Below are 17,348 nucleotides of genomic sequence, written 5' to 3' on the forward strand. Positions count from 1 at the left end.
TATCTTTGTTTGTATTTTTATACATAATATGCTAGAATTTGTGTAGTTTATTAACTAATAGATTATAATAAATTTTTTAATATATGTCTCAGGATCAATTTCAGATATATAGAAAAAATATTGTCTTTACAAAATTTTATATCATTGTATTTTTGGTTTTCGTACAAATTACTTTAATAAAATAAGCAATAAAACCTCTTACATTATGAGAGTAAGAAAAACATATTTTGTTTAAGAGTCTATTTAAATAAAATATTTATTACACCTCTTTTTATCTTACACTTATTATTTAATTAGTTCAAACGTTCAGATAATTCTATTTTTTATGAAAAAAGGCAAATGAAAATTGGCTAAATGCAAATAAAAAAAAAGATATATATTTTTTTGTATTTTACACTTTATAGATTGACATTAAATTTTTTGTTCCAACTGGTAACATTGAACATTCAATGGTGATTGGTGACTAAAGAGCCAGGACTATAATCCTCTGTTTCTTATATATTTATTCATTTACTTCAATTTACTTAAAATTTTGGAACAAAATCAATAAAATGAATGACAACGAAAAAGAGGAAGCTGCAAATTTGGTGCGGTATTGATTTTTTGTAGACCATTACCTTAAACATTTACTTAATAAATTATGCAGTGTTATGTACTCACTCAATATATTGATATATTTTAGAAAGACGAGTTTGAATGGGTTCTTCGTGAGGAAGTTCACGCTATATTACATCAACTACACTCAGTTCTAGTGGTAAATTGTTTTTATCATTGTTTGGTTGTTCATTGGTTTACATGTATATCAATGGAATTTTATTACTTCTATCTGAATTAATTAGCATATTCAAGTAACGCTATTATTTATAAACAAAAATATATATACTTCTCATTTTTTTAATTAAATCACAAGGTCTAATGAAATAAATGAAAAAACTGCAAGTTATAAAATTGCTCCTAGATTGATCATGTTACTCTTTAGGAATGTGCACATCGTTTTCCAGTCCCACTATATGGGAATGAAGGACAAAAACAAGACAAATTTATATTAACATCTCAACCAGAACAACTGAAGTGTGTTGTCACCCTTACAGGAGATAGTATCACTCATGCAGTAAGTTCCACATTATGATTATCTTAATAATTGAAATCTAAGGCCATATTTTGGAAATGGCATACTAAATAATATTATTTAAACTTAATTTAAGGATATAAGTTTTAAAGTATTAAGGCAGATGCACACAATATGCAAGACCTCAATTAACCAGGATGGGCCGTGGAAACTGCAACAGATACAGGATGCTGCTAATCATTTACAACAAGCCATTGGCTATATAGATAATGTTGATAAACATTATGTATTCAGGTGTTTATTATTTTTATTATAATTTAAATATTGCTTAACCAGCCAGTATTAGCATTGTCTGACCCTCCTGGTTACACTGTCAAAGCCGCAGGGCTAACAGCAATATACATTATAAAAATTATAATTAAATATTAACGTTACTGTCATAAATTAATTTCGTCACAAATTTTAGGTCATCTGAAGAAGTGCTTCATATAATACAGTGCTTGCTAGGATCCTTACAAAGAGCTAGAACAGCTCTTGTGTTACCTAAGAAAAAGGCTATCGATGAGTTAATGAAGAGTAGAAATATGGTTAGTATATCTTTAGGTCGTAATGAAAAAATCAATAATAATATTATCAATATTATATAAGAATATGTTGATTATGGGTTAATCTGATTTAAATTACTTTACTTTGGTTGTTTGAAATAAATTTTTTGTTCATTTTAAAACCAACAATAAATTATAAAATTTGATAATTAAAGTGATTTATTTTTATCAATTTCAGAAAGCATTATCTCCAAATTTGCCAGAAGATCTTGCAATATCTTTCTACATACAGTCCCATAAATTGATATTTGTGGCGTATCAGCTTAGTTTGGTTCATGGAAGTATGCGCATTGACTCATGTCAAGCCGACTGTGCCGTACCATGGCTAAGCGACGTCCTGTTCATGTTAACGGCCGCTTTGCATATGTGTCAACAACTTAAAGATAAGGTATGTCATTATAAAAATATAAAAAAGAAGTTAAATAACTACTAGGTAAATATTGATTACACAATAGATATTTTTTATCTATAGATATAGTTCATTGTGTGGTGAGATAGCTTTCTGAAAAGATCTATCTAATTTTGAATTGCAATTATTAACCCTTATTAGATGTAAAATATTGGAAGTCTATTATAAGTATTGATTGTATATAAAACTAGATTAACCTTTCACCGTACAGTATTCTGATAACCTATTGGCTCTCTCATTAGATCCAAGGTTTAAATGATCTTGATGTATAAATCAAAATTTGTGGCTTATTTTAATCAAATACGATGTGGTGTGGTTATCTTGAAATTCAAATACAATAATAATGTTATTATCTTGAAATTGCTTGTTCATATTTGATAACATTTTGCTATTTATTGATAAATTTATCACAATAAATAATAAATGAAGTGAAAAAAAATTTCGAACACTTTTTTTAATCTGTGGTATTCAGGAATCAAAATGTACATATCTGATTGATTACATTTTTTTTTTCAGCTCTGTGTGTTTTCTCAGTACAAGGATTTTACTGTTGGATCCAGATCTGCCTCTATGATATTCAATTAAAAATATATATTTATTACATACATTTGTCAATATAGTTTCATAAAATAAAAAAGAAAGTCATCATGTCTAACTGAAAGATTATGCATAACTAGATCGCTAAGTTATTGAAACTATGTTGATAAATGTAAACAAAACATCCGTTTAATAAAATTATTGAGTCCATTGTTGATGTTCTTGTTGACTTTGTTGTAATGTTTGTAATATATTCGTAGTTATGAAAAATTTTAGGCATATTTAACATGTGTGGGATGTATTTAATTTATTTATTTTCCGTTCTGCCATTTATATACGACATAGGTGCTTTGAGCGAATGGGAAGTATATTATAATGTAAAATCTTTTCATTATGGATGCACAAAAAATAGTTGTCAATTGTAATATAGTTATTTTGCGTAATGTATATAATAAAATTATAATTCTGATTTTGAACGTATTAATATAAATGATTTTATAAATAAGAGGCTATTCCTTTAATAAGTTTTTTCGGCAGATCTACAAATATTAATATTATAACAATAATAATTTATTATAGAATTAGATAATATAGATACACAACATTTTCTTTAGATCTGAATGTTCGCTTTACCCATGAAGTGGGTAAAATATTAGTATTCTTTCGGTTTCGGTTATTTCTTAACATAAAATTAATGTTCATTCTAGTTTTCATGTGTATTTTAGTCAAAATAATCTAACAAAGAATGTATTATATTTGTGGTTATGTGTCAATGACCTAATTTTGTATAAAATATTATTTGATGTACCATTTTATGTCAGAAATTGTGCATAATGCGTTTAATATAAATAATGAAGTAATGAAATTAGAAAACCTTTAAACTTGTAATAAGTCTGGCAAAGATTATGGTCTGTAAACAAAAGTAGCAGAGCAGAATAGAGAAGGTTTGATACGATGCTAATGCCTTCATCATAACTAAAAAAGCATATGAAATTAGTGGAAAAGTAAGGCTACCTCAATAAAATGCATGCTATAAAAAAATTCATCACAAAATTGTTACTTTGATGTTATTTAAGGTACATGTGATCTTTGTCAGACATTTATTTTTGGTTCAATGATGCATTTTTATAATTATAGCAATGATGGATAAAAATGTGATAATACTTATAAGTACATTGCTTGTATGCATGTATAATATGTACTAAAAATAGTATTAATTTAGTTACCATCTCATTATGAGCAAATAGTATTTGTATGAATAGGTATATTTAAAAGATAATAATTACCTCAATTTTTTTTTGCCCAGTGTTGCTTAACATTATTATTTTTAAATATAATCGCTACAGCTGTAATGTAAAGGAATGAAGGAATTGGTAAAATGACTTAAATATAGAGCACTATTATATTTATCTATAATTATAACTGAGCACTTTCCAAATATTACTAATAAATTTATATAATGTGTAATTTATTTTATCTCGATGTTTCTTCACAATGTAAAGAGAAAATCTATAACTTTTAACCCTTTGTCTTTTTCCTATTCTCATTAACATTTCCATACCAACTAAATTATTATGAGCTCATTAATGATTATTTATTTGACATGTTTGACAATAAAATAATTAATAGTATTACTAAAATAGGTATTTAAAACATATATTACAATTCTTGTGGTCGTGTTGTATTTCAATAAACTGAAATTCTGTTAAAATGTGAGTTTTTCTGTCTTGTAATTTGACTTAAAATGTTTTACTCTAAATTGTTTCCTCGCAAAATGGAAAATTTTAAATTTACAAAATTGGTCCCAAATCTTTTTTTTAGTAAATTATTTACTTTAAAATAGATTTAAATACCACGTTTTCAATTTTATACAAATCTCTATTTGTGGCTTTATGAAAAGTATTTTATGAATCTATCTTTTATTCCTGAAATAATATTTGATTTCACCAAGGAGTAATATATAATATTTCAAAATAAATAAATAGAGAGTTTTTTAACTGGCAAGCCAGTTGCCACTGGCTCCTTTCTAGGCATAAGTCATTTGCCATTGCCAATATGACAGAAGTCATATCTTGAGTTATTTTTGTCGTGTCGTTTACTGTTTTGTTTTGATCTTGTAGTTTTCTTTTAATTTATTTGTACAAATTGCAGTGATCAATAATTAAAACGATACACAATGTTTGTCCGTGCGTCAGGATGGTTTGGCTTAATCTCTGTCATAACTATAGCCTTATTCGGTTTCAGATTTTATCTAACTTTATTAACATTTTTTGTTTCTTTTATAGTGGGGTAAGTTATTAAAAATGATTTTGGTTTTTATCCTATATATTTTATACGATCATTTCGTTTTACCACTTTAAAATATAAAGTAACGGTCAAAGTAATGAGAAATATAACATATTTTTATTTATTTAATTCAGGGTCTTGACTATCTTATATTTGAACTACGATAGCAAGAAAATATTCCCATTAGATATTGATTATTTGGATGATCCCCTGCAACAATCAAATTTCTCTGTTCAATCAGCTAAAGTAAGTAGTTGAAAAACATTTTTCTTCTATTAAAGTACTGGATGTCTCCACACCTCCAGGTTTAAATTACTTCAATTTATAAAATTAAATACTTTGTTACTGGTTATTCACAGTTTTTAATAAATTATGTCTAATCTGACTCATACATACATATTTTTAGATTTTAGAATTATTTAAATCTAAAAAATCACTGCCTAAATTTGACAGTAGAATAACTGGTAGTGAGACAGTGGATTCATTCCTGAATGAAATTGTTTCAATAATTATCAATGACTATGTCACAACTTGGTACGAACTTATAACTGATGATCAAGAGCTTACTACATATGCGATAAAGAAATTAGTTGTTGCAGCAGGCGCAAATGTATCAAACAGGTAAGCTAAAGATATAGATAATAATATTCTAAATATATAATACTTAAGTATTCAGACAATGTTTCATTAAATCATTAGCATTTATTATTGTTTCTGACACTATTATAATTGTTAGAAAAGTATTTCTGGCCTTTTGGTTTTATGAAGGAAAACAAAGGTACCTTTTTCTTTTTATTACTTCTAAGTAAACTCAAGATTTCTATACATATTAAAGTGATATTGTTAATTATTTGGACTTTAATTGAGTTACTTATATAATATGGTGATTGGATAATGGAATACCGGGAAAACAGATGGCCTATAGACTAAACTATTTAAGGTGTTAAATTTTGGAACCTAGGTGGTGGTAGAAATTACATTTTGCCTTCTGTCCGCTACGGAGTGCCGATATAGTATTTTCTGGTGGCCCTTATTATATAAAGGCTGTGTAATTTATAATATATTTATTTAACTGAATATGACAAATGTATATATTTTATTTTGCTTGTATTAGAAGAAAAATATGTGATGTGAATGACACAATGATATGTATGTGTTTATAAACAAACTACTCATATTGATTATTTTAATAACTTTTTGCAACAAAACAAAATAAAAATTGGCTGACCATTTTTTTATGAAAATGATGCTGGAATGATGTTTCTGAGTTAGTTTACAAAATTACTTTTGTGGTTGTCAACTATAGCCAGCCAGAAATTTCTTGGAAGCTAAAAGAATTTACTTCATCATTATCCCCAGCTGTTGTTGCTTGGACATAGGCTTTAAGTACATATATAAAATAAAATGATTTATGCCTAAACTAAATTTCCTTGGCATTATTGTTATATTTTTATTTGAGATTTTGTATAAGTAACAGTGACATAAACATTTTAATGTTTTCCAAGTCTATATAAATTCTCTGTTGCCGTCGTCTGATAAATACAGCTTAACACGTATGTTTTATGTATTATTTTTTTAATTTTATTTTATCTAAGTTAAATTAAAAAAAAGATTTAGCATTACAGGTCATTTACGCAATTATATATAAAATACCATTGTAGTGTACTCTGATAATCTTATTATAATAAATTATAAACATACATTTTTGTGTGTTTGTATGTTTGTTACTGTTTTGCTCAGAAACTACCGCAAGACTACTTTTAATGAATCGTGAAAATGATATAGATCAGATATCGGAATAACAAATAGGATATAATTTATGATATTTTTTTAGTAAATTGATTAAAATGTAATGGTAACCGTCAAGATCAGTTAAAGACATATTTATTTTTCCATTTACTTTCTTTACGCACGGCTGTCTGTAACATGTTCTTTATGAAGAAGGTTATTCGACCTGGTAACAAACGCAATTTTGATTTCTTTACATTTGTGAATGCTTTATCTTTACGATCATAAGGGTAAAGTACATATTTAATTTAAATGAAACTAATATAATTCGGATATACTGCGGGTGCTTTATTTTTGTAAAAAACTACATACTCCCGACGTTTCCATCACTTTTCAGCAACCGTGATCACGGGCAGACGAGATGTCTCGCCTCTCTCATCTCGTATATCCGAATAATATTAGTTTCATTTAAATGAATAAAACTCTCGAAAGTCTTAGATCTCAGTACATATTTAAGCCCATGTTTTCTAAGTTTATTTTTCAAAACGATTCAACACATTCCCTCTATTTTAATTTGTTTAATACGGTTTTACAATAAACAATTCGTTTCTCCACAATATCTCTCACTGTTTCGTCCACTGTTTGTATTGCTGTATCCCTGTAGGTATACATATAACCAAACATTTCGTTTCTATTCTAGGGTAAAAACTGTAGACTGGATACATCTGTTAGCAACTAGGTTCCCGGAAGAATTAACGTTGCACTTAAAGTTATTTAAACAGTCTAGGGTAAGGTTAAAACGGATGCAGTTGCTGAGTGCCAAAGAAATGAATGGCAATTCAAAGCCAGTTCCTAAGAGGCCAGAGGAAAAACGGACTCATAGGAGAAATAAGAGCGAAACCGATTTACTTTGGCCTCCAGGTTATTTGATATAATTAATAATTTATTCTCATCAATTTAATTTAATATAATTGTAATAAATATTTTTTTTTATTCATTTCAGATTCCCAATCTTTTGGTAAATCAAAGTTTTACAGCAGTTCAGAAAATATAAGCAGTAACAATATAAAGGACCTGTTCTTTGATTTGGAGTGTTCAATAGAGAATAAAGAGTTATGTAGGGATATATTTTGCACTGATCCAGAGAAGGAAGCCGGTTGGTAGCAATTATTCGAGATTCCGCAAAACATTAACACTTACTAAAATTCCAAGCGGAAAGTATTTTGAAATACTAACAGATATTTAATATACTATAAAACATTACATGTTTTTAAGCATCCAAAAAGTTTAATCACCTATTGTAGTTGAAAAAAAAAATGGTTTATGAAATAAAGGCTTAAAAAAATAAAGCCACAGATAACATCAGATACAATTGTCATATGAAGTAGCCAAAGTTTGATATAATTCTGTTTGCAGCCCTCCTGTCCGAGGTGTCGGAAGCTCTGCTATATCTGTTTGTACCAGAAGAAGCGTGGAACTGTCATGCAATGAAGTTAATACTTATCGATCTGCTGTCGTCGATAGTTCTCAGGCCATTGATAAAAATGTTGAGCGACCCTGACAATATAAATAGAGCTATAATAAGATCGGTGAGTTTTTATATTTGCTTAATGTAACTACAGTATAAATAAAATAAGCTTATCATTTTTAATATATGGAAGATTTACCTTTTTTGCTCTTGAAAACATTTGTGTCGGATTTGAAAATTCATGAATGTCAGTAATTTTTAAACAGAAATTTGTTTGGCTACCGTACACTATCAGAAAATCTATTTTGTATGTGGTCTTTGTTATAGAATTTTTTTAAACTGACAATAAGGCAGCGGTTAAGTCCAAATCGGTGAAGAGCGGTAGAAATATGAAACGAAAATTAATCAACAATGTTTGATCGTCCAATCTACAACTGTTTATCTTTAAAACCATTGATATCTTTTCTATAGTAGCGAACATATTATTTGTGTATTTAGCCAAAATTTTGAGGTATATTTATTATCACTAGAAAATAATATGCATAATAATATTATATAAGATATTAATAACTTTAACTTCAGTGTTGTCGTGACTCGTGTCTATCATCTGATTTGTTCCTAATGGTCATAAGAACCTGTGGCGATGCCGAGGAATTAGACGCGACGCTGGAGCTCGTGCAGAAGGATATACAGAAATTAGTAAGGAATATATACTTTTTATATATAATTTTATTCGCATTTTCTAAAACGTGAAGAAAAATCTTTTTAATATTCTATAAAGAGCAACGTTTCCAAAAATTTCAATGATAACTGCTTTATTTTATGCAATAGAAAATATTTATTTCTTTGCCACCAAAGCAAATAAAGAATTAATAATCATATAGAAATATTTTAACATGACAGCATTCAAAAGACAGTGCTGGTGAATGGGAACTACAAGATCGACAAAAACTGTCTTCTTTGCAATATTTATCAAGGATCATACTGGCCAGTCGAGCGACGCTGGGACCACAAGAAGGTAATTATAATTAAAAAGTAAATAAAATAATGCTATGTATCTTTATTTATGCCATGGAACTTATTTTGTCAAAGGTTGTCAGTTTCGTTAAATTTGTGGACAGCGCCATCTTTTGACGTTTCTTTGACTTTCTTGTTTGTCAAAAACTAAACATAATTGCAATTGTAGGTTTATCCACAACAGATAATACGGAGAGAGAATCGGAAGAAGTGATGAAAACTTTAAAGTTTCTTAGAGCGGTGGCCGCTTGGAAATCTAACGCACAATATCTATTAGAAATTGAATTAAATGAAGCAGGTATCATTTATATTTGATTGAAGCTTTCCTTGTAAAATTAATTTATTTTGCACTAAATAAAAAGCCATAAAAATAAATTTTCAATTATATGTTATTGGCAGATTTACCATATTTTTTTAATTGCAAAGTACGTGAGGAGAGATGTTTTTTTTATTATTATATATTTGACACAACCTAAGCAGTGGTTTTTTACATTTCATAAGACAAACAGAATAATATATATAATTCCTTAATATAATTCCCAAATAGGGATTGCTGTTTTAGTGTTATTATTATACAATATAGATAAATGATAATTTCTAATAGATTCACACACAACTAAAGCTGTGATGGACAATCTGCGTTCATCAGCTCTGGAGGTGTGTGACTTGTACCTGAGGGGTGTGGGGGTGCTGGGGGTGCCCGACAACGCCCACGCTGACCTAGTCAGGAGGATCACCACCGACGGCGGGGAGTTCACCAGCAATCCCATACAGTGCTTTGATGATGTACAGAAATGTGTTTGTGACGCGCTTGAGGTATGTCCATACATTGTGATAGCATCTGTTTATATACTAGCATGTGCTAATGTTGTGTTATCTTCTGTATATATGTAAAACTTTAGGTAATAATGTTTCTTAAATAAAAAAACTACTAGAAGTAGGGATGTATATGTATATAAACAAAAATGTATATATTATTCATATGTTACCATTTATGTAGTTGTCTTCTAGGCATGTCACAATTTTTTATTATTATTCTAATTTTTATAGAAAGGTTGGATTAAGAAACAAAAAAAAACACTTTAACTGAAAAAGTAAAAGTTATTTAAGCAATTGACATTTGTCGTCTGTTGTAGGAGGATCCCTCGTGGCAAGCTGATTTTATGTTCGATGGCGACCAGGATGGTATGGATAATAGGTAAAAATTCGTACTTAAGCGTTGCTTCTTTTTGTTTTTAGTTTTTATTTATTTATTTATTTATTTATACGTCTTCTTTTATTGGTGGCCTGTTCTCAAAAATTATAAGTTAAATATATTAGCTCGATATATATTTTGCGCTTACATGATATTATTGTTTCAGTGAAAACAAAAAAGATTTGAAATCGGAGTCCCATAAATATACTGGTGAGTTATTGTAGTTACTCGCTCACTAACTTCTTATTATTGCTATTGCTTGAATAAAATATCGTGATCTTATGTTCTGTATTTATCATGGGTGATCAAATATTTAGTTCTCTATAAAATATCAAGTATATTAAAGTTCACAATAATGAAATTGACAGAAAAATGTAAGAAGATTGTAAGGAGCTGTTTAAACCAGTTGCCGAAAATATTTTATAAAAATAAATATAGAAACAGTTTTCCTAACAAATCATCAACATTCCCTCGGTCGTTTGCAAGGAGAGTCCCGTGTAACAAGAACCATACTATACCTAAATGTGCTTGTGGGTACAATATACTGCTGAACACACCAGTAGCTTTAGAAGTATATAGTTAAAAGATTAGTCAAAATTCAGTAAATTAATTAGCTACTGTAATCCTGATTTTTAGAACCCTTTTACTCGTAAAGTCGTTTGATTCTTTTGTCACAATAAAGTAGATAATACTATCTCTTGCAAGATTTAGTGTAACTTCCTCATAAAATATAATCGTTGTTATTGAAATCCTAAGATTTTGGTGTTATTTCATTATATAAATAAAAGGAACATATAGAATTCGTCTTTGCCTACTAACTGTTTTTAATATATACATATATCGCTAGTTTTGTAATCGCGCATGAACTGTTACCTAACGTGATGTCGCTTTATGTCCTAACTGCCAAAGCTCGCGATATTATAGGCGACGTTGTGCTACCCGTTCCTGGCGCGAGGCATAACAGAAGTCGTTCAGATATCGTTGGCAGTTTCGCTCAGAAAATGATGAATGAGAATGCAGGTAAGGAAGTATAATTAATGTAATAACGATGCACTAAAATATGTTGAGGTAGATTATAACATGTGTACGTATTAAACAAACCTACACAAAAATGTACGAATTAGGACTCTGCTGACACTAAAATTTTATTGTATTTGATTTTATTTGCTTTTGTTTAAATAAATTAATTGTGTGCCTGTTTAAGGTCCATCTAATTTAAAATCTGCGACCACAAGCACCTTGTCGTTGTCACATTCATCTATAAGTCAAAGCGCTAAAAATATGATGTCGCCGTTAACTGCGTATATTATAGAAACAGGTAAGAACTATTTTAAATTAGGTATGATCGAACTAAAGTATAAAAAATCATGAGTTAAGTGTTACATAAGAAAAAAAGTCTAGTCAAGTAATTTGTTTTTGTGGATTTACTTAATGCATTTCACCAAATTCCCTCTCAATATATCTGATCTCCAAATGTCTATTATAATGTCCTTTCGAAGTAAACGATGTCATATTTTTCTAGCATTGGTACAAGACAAGGGTAAAACTTTCGGTATATACGCTATAGCTGTGACGAGAGAATCTGATAACGAGGTCTGGCACATATATAGACGATATAGTGATTTCTATGATCTACACGCATCAATCAAAGAGAAGGTTTGCTATTGTTTCTATATAAATTCAAACATATATTTGTTTCTCTGCGTATTATCGTGTATCAAATAAAATTAACTGTAGTTTTGCTTTATTATGTAATTAAAAATTTACAGTTTTAATCATTTAATCACTGTGACAAGCTTTAGTTTATTCAAGTCTATGAAAAAAATGGTTAATAAGATAAATTCCTAACATAAAAATAGGCCATAAAAAATTGACATTTCAAATTGATTAAATGATTTTTTTTTTATTGAATATGTCATAAATTGTGTTCAAATAAATTGATGCTATTGATGTAATTGTTTTCACAGTGGCCAGAGCTAGGTCACCTTCCGTTTCCGGCTAAGAAGACATTTCAGAATACATCTAGATCAGTTCTGGAGAGTCGTAAACGGATGCTCAACAGTTACTTACAAAGTTTAACGAGTATTTCGAGGGATTCCAGGTACATGGCGCTACTGTCGCCTGACTATCTTGGAGGATTTCTCAGTCCGGAAAATCAAACCGAAAGGCATGGGAATACGGTGAGATTCCTCTGCCCTTGTCCCTTGTCCTCCGTCGTCCGTTTTTTCCCTTCGCCCTTCGTCCTCTGGGCTTTTCCCTATATAAACTTTGAGTGAAAACAGCGTATTAAATTGTGTGGAAATTGTAAATGTTCTTTAAAAATTAATATAAATATATTTTTTTAATCACAGATTGACGCACTTCTAGTCAATTCATTGAAAGCTGGTATGAGGACTTTAAAAAGTATGCCCGATCAGTTTGCAAATACAGTCGACGGAGTCATGGACGGTATGACATTTTCACTTAAATATAATTATTTGAATAAAGTTATTACATTATTATTTATAATTTTCTAGGTATATCAAAAGTATTCCAAGGTAAAAGTGGTGAAAATCTAAAGAATTTCAAAACTTGGAATTCATCGGACGTTCAGGACGTAAGAAGGTTTCTTATAAATTAGATGTAGGTACATAAAAAAAGTCGTCAATATGCTGAAGGCTTAGTTCTTTTACTTGGCTTTTACAACAATTCATTTCATATGTATAGTTGAGATGAAATCTCTCAGCATTCCATGGATTCAGGGATTGCCTTTAACATTGTCTGGCACTTGCGACCCAGGTGTAGGTTTAACGAGCCCCTATCTAACGCGCGTTAAACGCTCACCTCCACCGTCCAAACTCCTCTCTCTAGCTAACCAAATTTGAAAAGAACCTATTAGGCTTCCTTCGAAGTACATTCTAAGATTAAATTGGTGTAAGTTCTAGACAGGCCCAAGTCTTTTTGTAGGTTGTAGAGAGATTTAGCTGTTACACATATCGCTCCCACTTCTGCTGCGTACGAATTACAAGCTAAATTAGGTCCTATGATTTTTTTTTAATACTTGTAATTTTCTGTTCATATATTGTTCAGGATAACGACGAGAGTGTACCATTGAGGCTGTTAGAGGAGGTTCTCGGCATCAGGGGTTTGTGGCTGAGAAGAAGATTGCTGGCTCCGCTACGGACGATGATCGCTGATAGAGTTAACAAGTATTATGATAAATATTATGATAATAAGTTTTCACATAGAATTTTGTTGCTTTAGTTTAGTAGGCACTAAATAACTATATGTTGTCTTATGACGTAGTTAAATAATTTTTTTTGTGTTTTCTATGTTTAAATCGTATTAAAAAAAATCTGATTTTGATAACCAAAAATAAAAGACAACAACAATAAGCGGATTCTCCATAGAATAATCTTAATATGTATTTCAGAAAAGTTATAGAGTTCGTCTCATCTTTAACGTCACCTCGGAACGTGGTTCAATATTTGAAAACTTTTAAGTGGGTATTTTGATAATTTCATATTAGTCACATTATTATCAAACCTTCTCTTATATTCCACTTGACGCTAGACGATATTTGTAATATAATTGCTTTTACTACTTTTGTCTTAAAAATAAGTTACGATTGAAGTTCAAAACTTTTCGTAGTAAAAATCGTTGGTCCAAAATATGAGCAAAAAATAATATATACGTATTACGTAGACAGCGGTTCATTTTTCTGTAACAACGTACAGGATGTTGTTATTTCAGACAGTGGCTTACGAGTAGGAACAATCCGAGCGCCGTCTCCAGGGATCAGGCCACAAAGGCAAGGACGAGGGTAGCTGCTAAAGTTGCCTTACTATCAGCTGCTTCAGGTATATATATCATTTATTCTATTCAAACGAAATATTTTTATTACTGTGTACATTCAGTAATGTGATTAATGTAATTCAGATTAAACAGTGACTTACTAATGTTTTTATCCAAAGATACATATTTCTTCTATGATTCTCATTCCGTATCTGTTGTATCTGACCGTATAAAATAAATAAAATTTTTGTTTATAAAAATCATGATATTATTAAAATTTAATACAATTCCGAGGTTTAATGCAGGCTGTGAGTTACGCGATTCTTAATTTGGCCGATGTCCAAATGTTCTGGTGTTATCAATGCGATGCGGGCCCGCTATTGTGCGGTCGCGAGCTGAATTTGTGTGTTTTTATAATATTGCATTCAGTATCAGATATATTGTGAATTATTATAACGTTTGAAGCGTCCACTTCTGGACGATATTTCAAATATTAAAAAAAAATACTGAATGATTTTAGGAATAATGTTCTTTTAAAAGGCAGGTAACTTTTTTTTTTTGCAGAATAAATGTTTTATTGTCTGTTTGCTAATTTTTTTGGTTTGTAATTTCTTATTTTTTATAGCTGAAAATTTTAATTTATCGATGCAAACGCATAATGATGTGTGACTCATGTTTGAGATCAATTTCGGGTTAAGTTCATAGCGAATAGAAATAACTGTCATTTAATATTAAAATTGTTAACATGAGGGTGACGAGAAAATATATATTGTAATTTCAAAAGCCTTATACTACATTTACACTCACGCCTCGTACCTCGTCTTGTACTTCGTCTTGTATCACAGCTGCACCTCCGGACGCGAGACGAGACGCGACGCGACCATTTACACTCTCACCTTGTGGTTCGGCTCGTGCCTCGTCTCGCGACTGGTACGCGAGTGTAAATCTAGTATTAGAATTTAATCAAACAATTTTCTTTATGGATGAACCTATTGAAGTTTTTAAGATTCGGAAATCAAGAATAATCAGATAGTATTATATATTATATAATAAATCGTATGTATTTTCAGATGATCTCCGTCACATAGTTGGTACGGACGCTGCCAGGAGAGGACTCCTCACAGTGTTCGATCTGTTTCAGACTCAAGAGATCAACAAACGACTCTTGTTCGTTCTACTTGAAGGTGGGACGATGACAGATGATAATCACAATTATTGCTCATTTATAATATTTTTTTCAGTGTCATTATCAATTTTGTTACATTTTATATACTCCTTAAAAATTAAGTTTAGCCGAAATAGATTCGTATTAGATAGACATTTTAGAATTGACAATTCTGTACAAAGGTATCTAAGTGAGCTATAAAACATCAAAGTCTATGTAATTGTTAATTATGTGTAAGTATATAGAATTTTATTGTATTAGCAAACTTTTTGAAATTTATTAAGTTCTCAGTACAATATTATGGGTGGCTATTTTAAATTTGGCTTTCATCCGTGCAAAGATGTACATAGCATATTCTGCCATGTCGAAAATTAATGTGGTGTTCAAATATTGTTACAGTAACACTGACAAACCTGTTTCCGGACAACAACATCCGGGATATGTTCAAGACGCTGTACTCAAACTCTCCTCGAGTTCCGTCTACCAAGAAATCAGTTAATGTATAACTTACACGAAATTCTTTAGAGTACCACTCCCCCTACCAAGGAATCTTTTAACTGTTGGTCCCTTTTTCAAAATAATTTTTGAGTGGAGGTCGTACTACCAAGATATCTTTTAAAGCATGATTCCCGCTACCAAGATATCTTTTAAAGTACGAGTGCCCCTACCAAAATATCCTTTAAACTAGGGGGCCCGACTAAGAAAATTATTAATGTCACCTTTTTTGGTGTATGTATTACATAGTATTTAGTCAGATACACACAATGAAGCGGAAACTAGTTTGTCTTCAATCTAGAAAAGTTACTGAGCAGATACTGAACAGAAACATTCATGATTCTTACTCCAGAATACTGAATCGAAGTAAAAGTATTAAATCGCTAACTTTTTTTGTACCAAAATATCTCATACAGATGTAAATTTATAACAAACTGTTATACAAAGCTATATTCTGCATAGAATACTGAACATCGTGCCTGTAGATAATGTTTGTATGTGAAATAAAAAAAATCTTTGATGCCATTTTGATATTATTCGTATTTGTAATAAAGCACATTTTGGCTTGTTAGAATGTTCTTTGGCTAGTTCCAATCTTTAGTCTCCATTGTGATATTTTGTACCTTAATACTTTAAAGTATATATTTTACACATTTCACAAAGTTATTTTTGATATTTATCGAATTTTTTCTGAATTAATCCTCCGTTTTTGGTGAAGTTGAAAATGTTAAACTATTCGAAACAATTATTAAGACGGAAACAAATTTTTTAAATATCTGTACATTCAAAAATTATCTAAAATTAGATTTATATGTATTCTAGTGTGTCAAAATGTCCATCTGCCATTTATGTATACAGTATATAGAGTAAGTTATTTATATTTAGACGAGAGTTAATATGTCATTATTCTCATTCCATATTCAAAAACAATAATATTATTTAGTATATAACATTTTCATTATAATGTATACTGATTTTTGTTTTGCAAATCTATTATTGGTCTTTGACAGTGTGAAATATTCAAAGTCAATTAGATTAAATATGATCATTAAATAGTATTAAATAAATTATTATAATTTAATTATTATTTTTTAAATTATAATAACAAAATGTGGGTAGTCTGTTACTTGTTCTTGTTGTTTCTGGTTAATTTGACTTTTGAATATTTATAGTTGATTTGACATTCCAAATGAGATTGACAATTACTTATTGTTACTAGAGTTACTTATTTATTTGGCAATAAATGCAATGTATGTTAAATGTTTTTTTATTTCTCCCTTTTCTCATATTACGACTAGGAAAATGGAAAATCTTTTTATTGGCTACCTTTTTTTTTGGTATATTTTATCTGTATCTAAACTGGCAATACCAATGTCAAGAATTCTTTTCACTACGCTGAAGCTATAGAGACTCATTCTATTATAGTTTGTTATAAATTTAGTTTGATTTAAATAAATTGTTCTTACCTTTATCATCCGCTCATAATATGAATGATTTTATTTATTAGAGCTTCTTGCTTTAAGTAAATTGAAAAAAATATACAGTTGAATGTATTGTGTGTATAATTTCCCTACACTATTGAAACTTTCATATGATTTAA

At 29.7% G+C, this 17,348-nt stretch overlaps 2 protein-coding genes across 5 annotated transcripts; both read left to right on the forward strand.

Moving 5' to 3' along the window:
• Positions 1-445: 445 nt before the first annotated feature.
• LOC116767595 (protein rogdi) lies at positions 446-4,331 on the forward strand. Its single transcript, XM_032657993.2, has 7 exons — positions 446-587; positions 683-754; positions 980-1,111; positions 1,206-1,363; positions 1,536-1,656; positions 1,853-2,062; positions 2,600-4,331. The coding sequence occupies exons 1-7, from the start codon at positions 552-554 to the stop codon at positions 2,666-2,668; spliced, it is 798 nt and encodes a 265-aa protein (XP_032513884.1). The 5' UTR covers positions 446-551; the 3' UTR covers positions 2,669-4,331.
• A 345-nt stretch (positions 4,332-4,676) lies between these two features.
• Positions 4,677-17,008, forward strand: LOC116767408 (sorting nexin-13-like). Of its 4 annotated transcripts, XM_032657711.2 has the most exons (24): positions 4,677-4,909; positions 5,041-5,152; positions 5,313-5,527; positions 7,335-7,555; positions 7,638-7,790; positions 8,051-8,223; positions 8,685-8,801; positions 9,006-9,120; positions 9,289-9,417; positions 9,724-9,935; positions 10,256-10,317; positions 10,481-10,524; positions 10,683-10,844; positions 11,239-11,334; positions 11,519-11,632; positions 11,837-11,970; positions 12,282-12,494; positions 12,666-12,762; positions 12,831-12,910; positions 13,384-13,502; positions 13,727-13,795; positions 14,047-14,153; positions 15,159-15,272; positions 15,653-17,008. In XM_032657711.2, exons 1-24 carry the CDS (start codon positions 4,797-4,799, stop codon positions 15,757-15,759), a joined length of 3,078 nt encoding a protein of 1,025 aa, XP_032513602.2. In that variant the 5' UTR covers positions 4,677-4,796; the 3' UTR covers positions 15,760-17,008. The 4 variants fall into 4 exon arrangements, with proteins under 4 accessions (XP_032513602.2, XP_032513603.2, XP_032513604.2 ...); XM_032657712.2 differs by lacking the exon at positions 10,683-10,844 and having other exon boundaries at positions 4,678-4,909; positions 11,224-11,334; XM_032657713.2 differs by lacking the exon at positions 10,683-10,844 and having other exon boundaries at positions 4,678-4,909.
• Positions 17,009-17,348: the final 340 nt, after the last annotated feature.

This window comes from Danaus plexippus (assembly GCF_018135715.1).
Source record: "Danaus plexippus chromosome 9 unlocalized genomic scaffold, MEX_DaPlex mxdp_26, whole genome shotgun sequence".
NCBI classification, from domain to species: domain Eukaryota; kingdom Metazoa; phylum Arthropoda; class Insecta; order Lepidoptera; family Nymphalidae; genus Danaus; species Danaus plexippus.